The sequence below is a fragment of the Coccinella septempunctata genome, chromosome 2 (genome assembly GCF_907165205.1).
Source record: "Coccinella septempunctata chromosome 2, icCocSept1.1, whole genome shotgun sequence".
In the NCBI taxonomy this organism is placed as follows: Eukaryota; Metazoa; Arthropoda; class Insecta; order Coleoptera; family Coccinellidae; genus Coccinella; species Coccinella septempunctata.
Genome location: NC_058190.1, coordinates 32,841,603 through 32,858,425, shown reverse-complemented (window position 1 = coordinate 32,858,425; position 16,823 = coordinate 32,841,603). Strand labels below are relative to the sequence as shown.

The window sequence follows — 16,823 nt, the reverse complement described above, 5'->3', positions numbered from 1 at the left end:
GGATTGCCATGGAGTAATCATGATTGACCACTCTACACGGAAAAATTAAAGAGAAAAGATGCGGAAAGCTATCCAAAAGTGTTTTGTTTTTGCAGTACATATATCTCATGTTGCCATGCAAAAAATTAGTGAGTGAGGGTTTGAATTACATCCCCTTATTCACCAGATTTGGCTCCATCCGACTATCATCTCTTTCCTAAACTGAAATAAAGGTAGTAAATTTTCTTCCAACGAGGAAGTTATAAAAGCTGTGGGGGTCTAGTTTGCAGTGCAAGAAGAAACATTTGTTTTTGAAAGGCCTAGAGACGCTGCAGGTTCGCTGTAATAAATGTATCCAATTAAGAGGAGAATATGTTGAGTAATAAAATATTTTGACATTGAAATTTTGTTTGGTTTTATAGTAGGCCCAAAAATTTTTCAATATATCCTCGTATGTAGACACATTTCTTAGATCTTTTTTGGTTTACGATGCATGATGCAATTGGAATTCATGACATGTACGATCGAAAGATTCCTCAGTGTCAATTGTCTTCATTAATTATGTTCAAAGACAAATCAATCAGGTGAAGAAATTCGTAAAACATCATTGGAATCTGCATATACATGTCATTTTTAGTCAAGTGATCTTATCCACATAAGACATTCAATAACGTCTACAAAACCAAAAAACTGAAAATTCGACGCAGAACAGCTTCGATACTGATTTCAGAATGTCAAAAACTCTTATACAGGGTGGGTCTTTGACTCGTAGACATATTTTAACACTAGGTTCTTGAGTTCAACTTTTTTCCTTTACCATTTTCTCCGAATCGGCTCGGTTTAAAAAAATACTGAATATTGAATAACCATAAAAAAAAATTTTGTTTTATTTCACAAACGGTTTTATCAAATGAAATGCATTTCAGAATATAGTTTTTCATTTACATATTTGATTAAGCTTTTTCGAACACAAGGTATCACCCACGTCTTCCAGTTTTCTCATTATGACCATTATGATTATGTGCCATAAAAATACCGAAATTTTGAAGAACACAACTCTTTGAACTATGTTGGACGCTATCAAATGAATATCTGAACGTTTTGAAAAATAAAAGTATTTTTCATATTTTCTCGTATGATGCGCCTTTTTCCAGTAATTCGATGTTCAAAAATCAGAAAGTATCTATGAAATTTGAAAAATTGGATACTTTGACTAAATAAAACTCTGTTTAAAAGATCCACAGATGTGTAGTATCACAGATTAAGCTAGTTATTCTGAAAGTAATTTTTCCAGGGGTGACAATAAAAACAATTAAGAAGAAAGCGCGTTATTCTATAATTTGGCTTTTGAAATATTTACTATTAGTATTTTATTCTTCAACGTTTTAACTCGGATTCATCATTGATAAGTAATAAAATGGAAGGACGGCCTACTACAGCATCTTTTCGCAATACGCCCCATCGAGTGCTCCTTTATCGTTTTCTGATGCATGGAAAAACGTCTCCATTTGATATACTGAATATTTCAGTACGTCATCAAGTTGAAGAGAACTGAAACGTTAGCAATTTATACGGAATGGCGAAAAGAAGTATTTCGGAACGGTCTAAGCCTCCTGGATTCTGATACCGATGATGTCAACTGATTCAGGGAGCCGAGGGAAGATACTGAAATCATAAAATTATCCGATGCCGTATGGGGAAGCCAAATAGTTGAGCCTGAGCTGTAAACTGTTTCTGGCGTCAGTTTTTTCTGCCAAACAGAGCACCCATAAACTCTGCCGAAATCGAAACTAGAACAGGGTGATTGATCATAAATGCACCCCTCTCCCTCTTAAACTTTTCTGTGCCACTCTATAAACAATAAGTTTGATGCAACGATTTTATGGTTAAAAATAATTCACAAAAAAAATCTTTCACCAAATAATACAGGGTGTTTCAGAAAGCCTAGGCGTGATCTTACTTCCTTAATTCAAATGGACACCTGATCAGTGATCCTTCCCCTGATCATTCTCAATATTTTTTATCAGACATAACCTATACTTACATAAGACATTGACATCAAAAATAGGAAAGGCAAGTTTTTTAGAACAATGATTATCAAACAAAACAAAAAAAGAAGAAGGTCTCGACCGAATTGTGGATCTTTCAAAAAATCTCAGGCCACAAAAACGACTTGCACATTTTCTAGTCATTCGATATAATTCTCACCGCCAATCTTACGAACACGTTTCTCAATCTGAGTTGAAATGAAATCCTTCCTTCGTCAATCATACGAAATAATTCACTATACAGCAGAAACCCTTCGGGGAAAATTGATTGGGGTTATATAAAACCTCAGATAGAAACCAACCCATATTCCATAAATATTTTAATATCCATCAAATTTGTCATCTGAGCAACGTATATCTTCTGTCAATCTGAAATATATATGTATCGAAAGCATTCGAGTATCCATTTCCTGATCTCATCAAAAATATTTCTCGAAATACAGCACAGTATCGTCTTCAAGGTTAATACGGGCAAGTTTACGTTCATCAGAATCTTGAGATTTATATTCATAAATTTTTGGTTTCTTATTTCCGATAATGAACCTGTGTTATGAAATATGTATGTAACTACTCATCAAATTTCTTTTACACATTACTTGATTACTGAATAAAGGGCCTATTAGGAAATAGGCCTAATCACAATTTCGTGCTGAAAATTTGCATGTAGGTGTTTTTGAACTTTCTCCCTAAAATACTTTCAGACCTGTGAAACTTCCAGTTATATCGAAAAAAGTTCATTACTGTTTCATTGCAAATCTCAGTATATCTTCACATCTTCAGATAGCTGATTTCATGACAATCTCAACAGTGTGCCTCACCTTGAGTAAAAATCAACAGTTCATGAGTTATTGAGATTCTTAGGAAAAAATAGCACACTTTTTTGAATAAGTCCGCTGGCGAGTTTTTTTTACAATTTTTTTACCATTTCGGATTTTTCACTCTATAGCATTATATTTGCTGTTTGGACCGGAGATGTACAGGGTGTTTATGAGAAAATCACGAATTTGAACAAATCGAATTCATAAAATCAAACTACAATTCGATGTCCCGATAAATAATTTCGTCATTTCATAAATTCCCTGTGGATTCTCAACAATTTATCAGATAAAATTTATGAAATGTTAATATTATTTATTGGAACAGAATTCTGTTTTTTTTTTCTGTGGCTCACAGACTTATCTGGCACTTCGAAATGGCTGATTTCCCTTATTCCGAGGGTTAATATAGATAACTCCCCTTTTTTTACATAGAATAGAATGAAACAATGAGTATAATGTTGTTATTTGCAAATTTCAAGTTTTAATGAATTCAATTTGTCCCAATTGATGATCTTATAAACACTCGGTACATTTCAGGTCCAAATAGCTAAGAGAGTTATATTTCATTATGGAAAAATTCAAAATGGTAAAAATTCTTTTAAAAAGCCTCTACAGAAAAACTATCTCAATAAGTGTTTCACTATTTCTTTTATAAGAATCCAAATAACTCATCCAAGAAGAGGCACTGTTGAAATTGCCATGAAATCAGCTATATAAAAATATACCCGGAGTGTCATTTGAAATGAGGAAGGAGTAGGCTATTTCCGAAAGTTGCAGAGGTCTGAAAATATCTTATGGAGAAAGTTCATTATCGTAAACTGCAACATGCAAATTTTCAGCGCAAAACAATGATGAGTTCTCCATAAACGTCTAATAGGCCATCGCGGCGAATCGCCCTGTATGTATAATTATGGGCACATTAAATGCTGCTACATTTCCTAAAAACCCGCATTTGAGTACATTTTTTTTAAATTAGTGTCGCAATAATGACTGGATAAGAGTAAAGGTGAAGGATCAAGCGGAAAATTTCCAAATTGTTTCCTGTGTTGTAACAGAAACTTCCCACCCAGCAAAAAATATTTCTCGTTCATACACCGAACTTACTCTACCGACACCATAACTTTCCGCTACAACAACTTCGGCAATGAATTCTTTCTCCAACTTTTCTGCCAACTCCTCCGAAGACCCAAATATTAACAGGCCTGAATCCGTGAAAATATGGGACGTAAGAATTATGACGAAAGTTATTTCGGTAATGGCCCACAAATTTTAGTGGCTCGTAAATCGAGGGCCGCAAACAGAAAAAGAGAAAACAAAGTCGTAACTAACAATAAAATCAACTTACTTCCTCAAGGTTAGGTACCACATCGTTGATTATATTGCAGATGGTATCCAAGTCCGAAGATAGAGTCAGAATCCTGCAACACGAACTGAATTAGAGAAAATCAAAGCTGTAAAAACTTACGTCCACCTAGCCTGAAACTAGTGCCTACTTTTAAAAGTTCAAACTTTACACTTCGAACAGACGTGATGTATTAATAAGATCAAGTAAGTCGAGAACAATGTAGCAATGTAGTTTCAGACTAGGTGTGCTATTTTGAGATATCTACAGAAAAATAAATTTATAGTTTAGGGTTTTATAATTTCGAAAATGCGATTTGACTATCAGCCAATAAAACCCCAAAGGGAAGAACCATCTCAACGGAAATCAATTTTCAGAAGAACCAAAATTTCCAAGGCCTCTTTGGAATGGGAAAAATTCAAACCGTTCCACTGGAACTTAAGTGAAAGGAAACTGGTGTTTTGGAGCAAAGGAAGAAAATATCAAAACAACGGAAAGGAATATTCAACGAAAGCTAGAAGAGTAACAAAGAGTCATTCAGGGGAGTATATGAAAGAACTGTCTATTAGAATTAATACTGTAAGAATGATTGAGGAACAAGCTGGAATGACATGAAAATTCTAGCGTATAAGTGAAGAGCATGATCGATGGATTTTGGTTCAATGATTTCGAGAAATTTCTCATGGTTCTCCCTTATATGGGATGGAAACACATTGGTGGTAGCTTGGAATTTGTGTTCCATATGAAGAAGAAAACTAATGAATTCTCTTCTCGGGTGGGCAAATTCAAATCTTCGTTAATTTGGGACCTGCAAAAAACTTTCATGATTAATTACAAAAATTTTGTCCGCAACCTAAGGCGAAGCGTTATACGCTAGGTTAGGGGGACGCCACTTATGGGACAAAACTGACATAAACTGGTTGCACCACAGAATAATCATAGAATGGCAGACAAGTGGAAACTTAAAGTTATGATAGCTCTGAATTAAAAGTGTTAAAAAATGCAAGTGTTCAAAGAATCAAGAAAAAAATATTTAAAATAGTATGTTCTAGAAAGAAACAATGCTTGTAACTATAGTTATGGAATATCCTGCTATCCGTATCTTGGCTTGCTTTAGCATTTTTTCTTGATCATGATGAGAAAAAAAGGCAGTTCAAATTGGTAAATTCCATCCTTCAATACAGCATATAGATTGGAGTCTCTACTGAAGAAGCATTCATAGCATTACAACAGTTTTAGTTGTTCAGTCGATTAAGTTGTGTAGTAGTTAATTTTCGGTGAATTTGGATATTCAATTCTCTCTCAGTTGTTGTAGCCCAATAAAGGATTAATTCTTGTGATCTTCTATGACGTTCAAAATATATTGTAGTTGAAAACTGGAGAACATTTGAAAGTAAGTTTAAAAGTGAATGTTGCCACATTTGTTAAGGGTAATCAACAACGGATAGTATTTGAACTACAGCTAATTTTAGCAATATCTTGAATGACAAACTGAGTCAGTTGAAAAGTACAAAATATCACCCGAAAGGTTTGAAACTGATTAGAAAACACTTTTCAGTTATTCATGATATTCAGCTTTATTTTGTACATTTATCCATGAATACCATATCATTGAGTCGAAGTCAGCTTTTGTAGATTGCTGTTCAGCATATTCTTCTTAATCGAAAAACAATTGAATTGGAATAAACGACGCACAGTGACAACAAGACCTCCATTGAGACGAATCAAAACTTTGAGTGAAAAATCACAAGGAAAAATCATGAATTAGTGAATGCAGACAATTTTTTATACTTACGGCTTCAACACTTTACAGATTGTTGAAAGCTTTTATTTAATAATATTCCTCTGAAAATGCAATTCATTCGAGATTATATACTGAATTCAAATTGAAATATATCCTGAACTCATTTGATTCTTTTTTTCAACACTTTCTCGAAATTTTTGCACATGATTAAAACACGACAAAAAGTATAATACAGAGACAATTGAAAATGACTGACAAGCTGTATAATAAAAAATCTGAAGGAGATTTGGGGAAAAAATATAAATGAACAGAATTGCACAATTTTCATTACAATTCAACTTTTGATATAATAGTTTCTTTCATTCAGTTTGACATCTTCAGGTAACTGCAACTGAAATTTTAATTCCTCTACGCAGACCCAATAGGTAGTTACCATTCATTATAGTTTGAAATTGAAAAAAAAAGAATTTTTTTCAGACTTCAAATAACCATTTCCAACTGAAAATTGACTGCTTTGATGTAGATGTTCCTTGATGTAATCTGGCATCATTCAGGGTAAGTAAAGAGGATGAACCTGGTTTTGGTCTTTATCTGTCGTCACCATTATACGATAACTGTTCCTTTCAGGTCCTGCGACCTGGTTTCTTTGAAATTTTTATGAATTTCAGTTCAGTGAACGAACAATGAGACTTCCATTGAGCAGTCAATAAACATAATGATTCAGTTGTGAATTGTAGATTGTTGCTAAAACATTCTTGACTTTGTTTTGACTGCGTCCATTCATCCATCTTCTAAGCGAAAACCTTAGTTTGTCCATGTTATTTCTGAACGTGCATAATCAAGATATCGGTGAGTACTTCAACAGGTATCAGCAGGATATATCCATAACATTGAACTTTTTTGATAAAGTGAAGAAGTAGGAAAAAAAACTTAAAGAGAATAAGAGAAAAACATTAAAAGGCGTGTCTTGCAGTGCAACCAGGGTCGGAGTGAGAACAACTAAATAGAGTGGAATTTATTTTTACCGTTCAGGGCCCGGACAATCAGGGACCGTTATGGAGGCTTTGTACTGTTGATGGGAGTTGTTTCAAAATGGCGGGCATTGGCGGGCAGTCACGTGAATGGGCACAGGCACAGCCGGGGGACAGCCGAGGGACAAACGAAGTCATTAGTTAACGTAGTTTGGTAACAAGTTACTTGGAGGGTGCTGTAATCTCAAAATTATAGAAAAGGGCGGACGCAAGTGAGAAGTGGTCACACTCGCGTGGGCTCTGTTGATTTATGGTCAATGTGTGAGGCAATGTCTATAGGAGGAAGACTGATAACTAGATAGCAAACTGAAAATGTGACTTTTGGTGAATACAGATCCGAACATTTTTCGTCATTGCAGAGGTGACATACTTCACATTTGACATTCTTCTTAATTTTATTGGTTTGTTCTTGCTAGGGCCGTTTTTAAATTCAATATACAGCGTGTTTACTTAAGATTGGGCAAGAACGCCGTATGTGATTCCTTGCTCGAAACATTATCATTCCTTAAAAAAAAACATCGGATCATACATGCAACACTTTTAAGATATGCAGATAAAATAGATGAAATCGAAAATTTTCAACCAAATATCTCCATCCCTTTTTACAAGAGTTTTTTTGACCCCTACAGCTCAGACTGGTGCATATGTATTTGACGTTTCTGCAATAAATAATGTTCTCGATCAAGGAATCACCTCTTGAGTTTTGGCTGCATCTTGAGTGAACGCATCAGCATCAGTTTATAGACGAACAAAATGAAATTCCTTCAATACTGTCATGAAGTTTGCTGCTGCGGGATGAAAATGATAACCAGCATAGGTGCTGATCTTATTTCAATTCTTGAACTTGTACAGGTAATTTGACGTGATACATCAAGCAAAACGAGAAGTTTCAAACAACGAAAATCCACCGGTTCCATTTCTCGACCGGGACAATGACAAAGTACAGTAACCGTTGGGGAAACGCCTCATCAAAATTCTAAAAATGTTTCCATCTGTATTCAGCAAACGTTCACCTGCGTTATGATAAATGAGGTGTCACGATTTAACTGTATTTGATAGTATGCACATCAGGACCTCATTTGTTTCAATTGGTCGCATTGTTTAACCAAGCAGATTTCACCGAAAAAGCTGGGTTAGGATTAATATCAGCAGATTACGTGTAAATCAATTAGCGGACACAAGTTGCTCATTCAATGTGTTAACAGAAGTCTTTTGTTTCGGTAGTTATCTTCTAATCTTGTAATCCTCCGCAGGACCCTTTTGAAACAATGGGTCCATTGGTTTTGGTTTAGGAGGTGTTCACAATAAAAGCATTATTTGATGTGTTACACAGATTTCAACACTGAAATGAATTCATAATTTTATATATGCATGTTTAATTAGCAGATTCATACGATAACGAATTGGCCTTTCAAAACGTATAGCTAGCATAATATATTTATTTTGATAAAAATTATATTTTTGAGCTGAAAATGTTCTCATCATGTTCGTTCCAGGAAGTTCTTTTTTATTTTGAAAATACTCTTGGACCATCTTTCATAGGAATGCAAAAATGTTAATTGATCAACTGCGATATTCAGGGTGATTTTAAATTTGTCCGAAAATTGAGAGTATATAGAGCGATTACAAAAAAAAGTCCCTAAGATTTTTCTTTCTGAATTATAATATTATCCATCATAATAATGAAAAATACTCGGTTGTTTTTTGTAAACAAATCCCAATTTTACTTTTAAGCTCACCTAACGCAATAAAACGTATTTTCTACTTTCTTGCCTTTCAGTTGCAAGAATTTATACCCATACATGTCGAAAGATGACCAGAAATGCTGATCCTAGTTGATCAAAAACCCAACAGTGACCAACAGTTCTGACCCAACCTTGGGGCACAGTATATTTTTTGATGGTCAATTTTGAGAATAAATTGCCTTTTATATATGCTTTCCATTTCTGAACTTCTTTTTAGTATTACCTCGTACAGAGTGTCCCAAATTCGGTGGTCACCGAAACCGTCTCGAGAACTATAAGAGTAGGAGGAAAAAAAGAAAAGATATTTCGAGAATTTCGAAAAAAAATTACGTTACGCTACTTCCAGAGAAATGAGTTACGACTCAGGAGCTAAAAAGATAATTTTCAACAGTTTTTCATTATCAGATTATATTTGTTAAATATCATCATATAGGTTTTTTGAAAATTTCATCAGTTTCAAACTTACAGGGTGAGTCTTTGAATCGTACAAATATTTTAGCAGTAAATTCTTGAGATCAAAAGAAACTTTTTTCCTTCATCATTTTCCGAATCGGCTCAGTTCAAAAGATACAGGCTGTTGAAAAACGATAAGATTAGTTCTGATTTCATTGCAATTTTTTATTGAAATGAAATGTTCTAATGATTCATTTGTTTAGTGGAATAATCAAATTTCAGATCATTTCATACCAATTATATCCCGAAATAAATCTGACTTATTATATATAAGGTGTTTCAATTCATGAACAAATCTAGAACATCTATAACTTCGCAAAAGACTCAACAGCAACTCTGTTGAGAAACATTTATTTATAGGAATTAATGGAAACTATTTTTTGGGCCACGTAAAAGCTAAATTTTAGGTCGCAAAATTACTGAGAAAACCTCCAGGGATCTTTGAAATATCTCAAACAGAAACCAAGATACAGGATATATTTTTCAGAAATTAATCAAGGTACCTATGATCTGAAAAAGTTCGAGACCTTGACTATTTTTATTGTCCAATTTTTATGGTTCTCGAGATACTCTGAGTGGTCATCGAATTTGCGATATCCTGCATAATTGCTATTATTATCCGCTCATTTTGGAATAGCGATTTTTTACTACATCAAATGTTAATTTGCGCCCAATTGAAGTCTTCAGAAACATGAATATCCTGAAAATTATTTTGCCCCTAGACTTTCAATTTGTCCAATTCGAACTAATAAAAATAGTTCACATGGAAAGCAAACCGCTAAAATTTATCAGATAGCAGTGAATACAAATTCACCCCTGCAGTGGTAATATCTTTCATCTGCCATCCACTTCCTGCGGGGGAATGCAACAGATCACTGCAGAAACAGCGGTACGCCGAACGAGGTGGTCTAATCCTTATTTAATCATTATTTAGCGTTGTGTGCGAGCAGAACATTAAATGCGGTTATTTCATCTGTTATGAATATCTATTAAGGCTCGCTACATTCTTGGTAAGCTGGGAAAATGTCCCGGTGGGAAACTCGAGCTAATAAGATTCGGATCTTTTCCAGAAGATTATTATTAATGGTAGACGATTTCCTTGTTTAATTTGCGCACCCGATTTTCTTGAAATTGCAGAGTTTCGGTATCCACTGCCGGCCTAACCAATATGGACCGGTAATATATTGAATAACCCACTTTTGAACAGTTCAATGTTAACATCCCATTACGAGAATTTACTGGGATTTGTCAAATAATAGCTTTCAATATAGGGTCACAACTGAAACAGGAGACTATTCATAATTTCTAATGGTCTCGCCTGAACCCTTTGAGACACTTCCATTTACGATTTTCAGGGGAATTCATTTCATCAATGAAGCTTCAAATATAACTCAACAAGTTGTGAAACAAATGAAGTGACTTCAATTTGAGTATGATCTGGCATAAAGTGTTTTTTACACGTTGGCTAGAAACGTTGAGGATGTGCGAATGAATTATTATTGGCCATTATTTCACTTTGAGGGGAAGTGATACCTTCGCTTGCTTCTGGAAATGAAGATGCTACTTCAGGTAAGTAAATAAATAAGTCAACTTTTAGATTTTAGCTAGCTTGCATAAAAAACTGAGTTAGTTAAAGAGAAGTTATCACGATACAGGTTTGAAACTAAGCCAAACGCAAAATGCATATTATTCAGTACCTATTTCATGATTGTTAGCGCTATTTGTGTACACATATCACTATGGAAGTTGTTGCTGTTTACAGGGAATGAAATCACCGATGTCACTGTTGAGACTTTGAAAGGAATAATAGGTATTCATACAACAAGTGAGTTATATATTTACTCATTAGAAAGAAGTTTAACCCACGAGCCCTAAGGGCGAGTAGGTTCACTGTCTTGAATGAATAATCATTTATAACTCGCGTGTTGTATCCAAAATTTTTTTCCATCTTGATAAGGATTCAAATGATAACACTTTCCAGAGAATAATCTAATTTATGGAATGACATGAAAGGTATCGCTACTATTGATTGTTGCTACGGCATTATTCAACCTATAGCAGCAAGAGCAAGATGACATTTATCCAGTCACGCACATGTTATTGTTCATTCACTTGTGAATTAAAAAAAAAAAATTTCACTAAATGAATAAACGTCACCTTGTTGCTATGCGTTGAATAATGCCCTCTTTAAACGTCAAAATGAAATGAAATGAAAAACCGGGAAAAACAATAATTATGAAGTCAAGTTACATATAAACCAAAATTCAACATAAGTCTCATAATTGGACGAACAATTAAATTGAAAAAACAAGGCACAGTGACATTCTTTAGGCGAAAAATTGCAAAAGTAATCATTAATTGGATGATGCAGTTCTTAATTAACATATACAAGGTCTGAACATCCTTTAATATTATGATATGCGATAACATTCTGTTGGTTTCGAAGTGATCTTTATTAATGTTTTGCTGAATTTTCTTTGTGAAATGTACATCTAACAAATTAATACTGAATTATATGCAGAAAATTGAAGTTGATTTCGAAAAGCCAATTGGTGTAAAAACATATGCTACACCACACTCGGATTGAAAACGACCAATAAAGAAATACGTCGATTGGCCAGGGTTTCCTGTTAAAGTCCGTTTCAGTTGGTACATTTTGTATTCAAAGCTTACATTAGACCATCTATAATGCTGAATACTAATAAAGAATAAAATTTGAAAAAATTAAATAAAAAGAATACTCTAAAATAATGGAAGTACTATAAGAAATTTTTCATCCATAAATAATTGATAAAATTTTGACATTTTCGAACCGAATGATGAAAGACTGTTTCCGCAAAAATTTAGAAGAAAGGAACAAAATATTGTATAATTCTTGAGTGGCGAAACAGAGAACAAAACTCTGAACAAACTTAACTAACAAAATTAAAACTAATGCTCATAATCATAAATAATTTCATATCTAAGGTATAATGAACCATTTAAATATTACAACATGAAAAGATTGTTTTGGTTGGAAAAAGGTAAATTAAAACGTATCTGAATTGAAACGACATAATATGAGAAATAGACGTGACAAGTTAAAAATTTCTTGGAGCATGACAGTGCACGTAGTAATAAGGCGTATTTATCTCCGAGACAAAAAACCTCCCGACAAATGGGATTTTGATGGACCAACTCGTTATCATAATCTGCTTCTATGATAATAACAAGATATAATCAACCTCATCTTTCCAAAACTTACTATGAGGCAACAAGGTAGAAAGTAGCGAGGGAAAAAGGAAAACGCATTAAATTTTCCGCTAAATTACGAGCGGAATTAGCAACCTGTTGCCGTCTTTTCGTGGATCGGCCAAAAACGAATTAACAAATTGAATCGCAACTTGTTACCGCGAATGTCGTCGTCGTCGGGACGCCCACAGCTACGATGACAGGTCAAAGCTGGCTTTGATGAGTGACGGGTTCGGCGAATTTCTGGCGAGAGTTCATAAACTGGGGTAACATCGGTTGCGCTCCGTTGAAGCGGGCGAATTCTGCGTGTACGACCGAAATTCGAAAACAGGAAACGGTCGGTCGCGCCGCGGTCCCATTACTTCCATGTCCGGATGGGGTGGATCCGTTTCGGAACGGATTGTGCGTCGAAAAAAAATAAAAATCGTAAAATTCGGTCGGTACGATGCCAATCTAGATCGAGTTGGCGGCGGAATTCAGGGCACACATATATGAGCAATAAAAACGTCGAGAATTACAGCGAGGATAAAATTATACCTTGAGAATTACAGCGAATTTTTAATTATGACTAATACACAGTCGTTTGAAGTAAATCCCTGGATATTTGCGCAAAAAAATAGGTACAGAATTACAGCGAATATTTTACCGCGTACCAGGTACAATTTTCAATTACAGCGACAAAAATCACTGCTTAATTTCAACGAATAACAACGATGATAGAAATCACACTGAACAATGAAGAATTACAAGTAATTTTTCATCCTCTCTATTCACCAAGTGTTACAGCGTCAAATGCGTTCTATGATGAAAAAGTAGGTAGATTCACATTATTTTGCGGTGAATTCTGATAAACGATAATTACGCAATACGGTGAAAAATTGCGACGAATGTGATCCTCGTGTTACCAATTATTTAATAGCAGTATTGAAAATGCACAATGAAAACTAGATTTGGATCTGAGATAAAAAATTAGACAGTAATGATCAACGTAATTTGTACCGAATTACAGCGGCGGTAATAATGCGATAATTGTGCAATAAGGAGTTGTATAGTTTACAAAGAATTACAGCGATATTATAAGGGTTACATGAAGAATTACAGCGAATGTTCTCCTTACGTCTTTTATGGACAAATCCCTTTTAGTAACTGACTAAATATCTCAGTTTCATCGTCTCAAATGATATTTCTCAAACGATTTGGCTTTGTCAAAAAAAATTTTAAAAAGTGTTACTCATTATGTACAACTATAAAGCTACATGCTTACTGTTTTCATTTCCTCACGCATGGTGCACGAAAACTACCCCTTGAACTTATTTCCAATATCCGACGCCAACAATGCAATTATTTGGCAACAAAATCCTGAAACAGGTCAATTTTTGTTGCACCCTGTGCCTCCTTATCAACACTAAATTTTTTGAATAGGGAAAGTGGTGGTATTTTTTTGGCAAAGTCTTTGTATCTTCTTTACAGGCGTGCAGAAATTTTCAAAAAACAATTGTTTTTTTGAAAAATTAGTTAGTTCAAGAGGTTTTCGGTATGTGCACTTTGTCATGGCTCATTTATTTTGGGACGATGGTCCATATGAAATTTATTACTGAATGTAAGTCGACCATTACAGTTTTGCTCATGAACAACTTTCAACCCCTACGAAGCCTTTAATGGAGAAAAAAATGGAGTGAAGCGCAATCTTTCACACATTCTAATTTTTCACGTGAGGGGGTTGAAAGTTGTGCATGAACAAAACTGTAATGGTCGACTTTCATTCAGTGACAAATTTCATCAGGTACCATCGTCTCAAAGTAAATGAGCCATGAAAAAGTGCACATACTGAAAACCTCTTTGAACTAATTAAAAAAAAAAATTCTTCTTGAAAATTTCTGCACGCATGTAAAGAAGATACAAAGACCTTACCAAAAAAGTACCACTTTCCCTTCAAAAAAATTAGAGGGTTGATGGGGATGGTACAGGGTGCAACAAAAATTCTTCAAAAATGCATAAAAATTTGGTAAAAGTGAAACAAAAATCGACCTGTTTCAGGATTTTGTTACCAAATATGTTTCTTCTGAGAAAATGAATTTGATCCATAATTTAGACGCACACACGAAAAATAATTGACGGAATCGAAATTGTGCAACAAAATAGCCTAAAAAAAAATGAATTTTTTCTATGAGGAACCTATCAGTTCGAGGCATTGCTCGTGAAAGATGTCCGAGTAGGTACTTAACTAAGACTTCGCTCATGGTGAGTTTATACAGCAAAAAAAAAAGAAATTAGGAAATTAAACAAAATAGTGGAAATTAAAATGCACAACACTATGGAAGCGTTTATACAAAAAAATGAAACTAATGAAATCAAAAGATGGCCAACTTTCCTTTTTTCGCGTTTCTTTATTAAATTTTGTTTTTGAAGTGTAAGAAAAATATTGAAACAAAACAATTTTTGTTCGCTTGTTTTCCAGGGATTCATGGAAAAATTTTTTATTGAGATATCACTCTCATAGTAGTTTTTGATTGTGCCATTCTTAGTTCTCATTTAATTTTGTATAAACCATTCATTGGATTCATTATTTCTCATTTCCTTTTTTGTTGCATTTTTATTTCATTTACTGTATAAACCCAAACTTGAGGAGAAATCCTTCATTCCCAAGAGTAAACAAAGCAGGAAAGCAATTTGGCGTGAACCTGATTCTGGTTGAGGTGGCATCAGAGTTCGGCGTCAAAAAATAAATAATGGAATTTCCATCGCCAGCTTCAGGTTGTCCTACAAATTCATTTTGGGGATCTTTCGAAAATTTGTGCATCAGATTGAAATTTAGAGCCCATGAAAATAGCCAGAAGAAAAACGGAAATTGAAATTCGACCTGCTCAATGCATGGCGAACTCTCTCGGACAGAACTGTCGAGTTCGGAAATTAGTTTGTAGAGACGTCAAAGTGGCCAACCCGGATTCCAGTTTGAGTGCACCCCAGTACCGACATCCTGTTTTCAATTAAAATTTCAATCTTGAACAACACTCCCGCAACAACTGGTGCAGAAGGAGAGGAGGATCTTAATCACGGGACTGAGCAAATATTTGTCTACGAATAACGCGATAATTCAGCTGGCAAATTATAAATTCTTGGCGCACTTCCCGCCTTTTAAGCCATTAGTATAATACCCAAGGAAACTCGGCTGGAAATCGGCTCAAGATAATAAAGCGAACGGGGAATTATCTTACTCCGGTTTATGAACATATTGCGACCCCGCAAGGTCTGACCCCCAGGACCCCCTCGCCATATTCTCCCAAGAATTCGTAAGAGATGAAGCAGGATTTGACCATGCGTGCGCAGCGAACCTGTCGAGAGAGCTACCGGATGGCCATTAATGAATAATAAGAGAGAAATGTGATTTTTTTTCTCATTGAGTATACAGGCTGAGTCTTTGACTCGTGAAATACTTTGACAATAAATTCTTGAGGTCACAAGAAACCCTTTTTTCCTATACCATTTTTCCGATTCGGCCCTGATAAAAAGATATAGCCATTTTAAGTTTTCATAATGAGCTGTGCCTTAGATAAGTATAAATAGTTTTAGGAGACTATGATCGTTATCATCGAGGACCATCAACTTCTCAAGATACAGATGATCAAACCATCATAGCATAGGACGACAAGAATATACAATACAATATGCTGAATGAAGAATACATTTTGTGAGGTTTAGAGATGAACACAGGAAAGACAGAAGATCTAGTCTCATGTGAGGAAGCACATTGGCACAAAAATAAATAAAAACCACTGAACCCTTCAAACTCACATTAGAAGGAGGAAGCAATGAAGATATTATATCACCATTGGTCCAAGCTAGAAACGCCATCAGCTTATTGTATAGCCAAAAAGAAACAAAATAAGAATGAACAAGACAAAAGACAATCGTGAAGAGTATACAGGATGTCCCGGCACTACGTGATTTTTCAGGTGTGAATATACCTAGTATGTAAAAACGATTAAGGAATGCTTTAATTCACTTTCATACCACGGCGACGTGACGCCCCCCTGTGAGAAAATGTGCCTACAAATGGTACTCTCATAAATAGGTTTTTTTTTTTTGAGATAACTTTCGAACGACTCAGACGATTCAGGTGATTTTTTCAATTTGAGTCAATACAAATATCAGTAATGATTTGTTTCAACCCCCCCCAGTGAGTACGCGCCTTATGATGGCTGTGAATCATCAGCTGTTATTTTATAAACAAGCCATTGTTCTTTTTATTTTCTAGTAGGCGCTGTTGCCAAATCGTGAACTAGAAACGAAGCGATTTAAATTTCGAAACCTCATATTTGAAGAATGATTTTGAATAGTTTCCGCGGTGCACTTGAAAAGTTCATGAATGAAACTCATAATTATTCAGTTTAAACTTGCATATGCTGTTATAACCCAAATTGAAGAGTATTCC

At 34.8% G+C, this 16,823-nt stretch overlaps 1 protein-coding gene across 3 annotated transcripts in view; it reads right to left on the bottom strand.

The window, feature by feature from the left end:
* The window catches only part of LOC123306396 (heterogeneous nuclear ribonucleoprotein K), a 207,029-nt gene that overhangs the window by 47,525 nt on the left and 142,681 nt on the right, over nt 1-16,823 (bottom strand). For all 3 annotated transcript variants that reach the window (XM_044888377.1, XM_044888375.1, XM_044888376.1), the window contains 2 exons: nt 6,957-7,000; nt 4,191-4,263 (listed from right to left, as the gene is read on the bottom strand). In XM_044888377.1, coding sequence (XP_044744312.1) covers nt 4,191-4,263; nt 6,957-7,000 — 117 coding nt within the window. The remainder of the gene's footprint in view (nt 1-4,190; nt 4,264-6,956; nt 7,001-16,823) is intronic.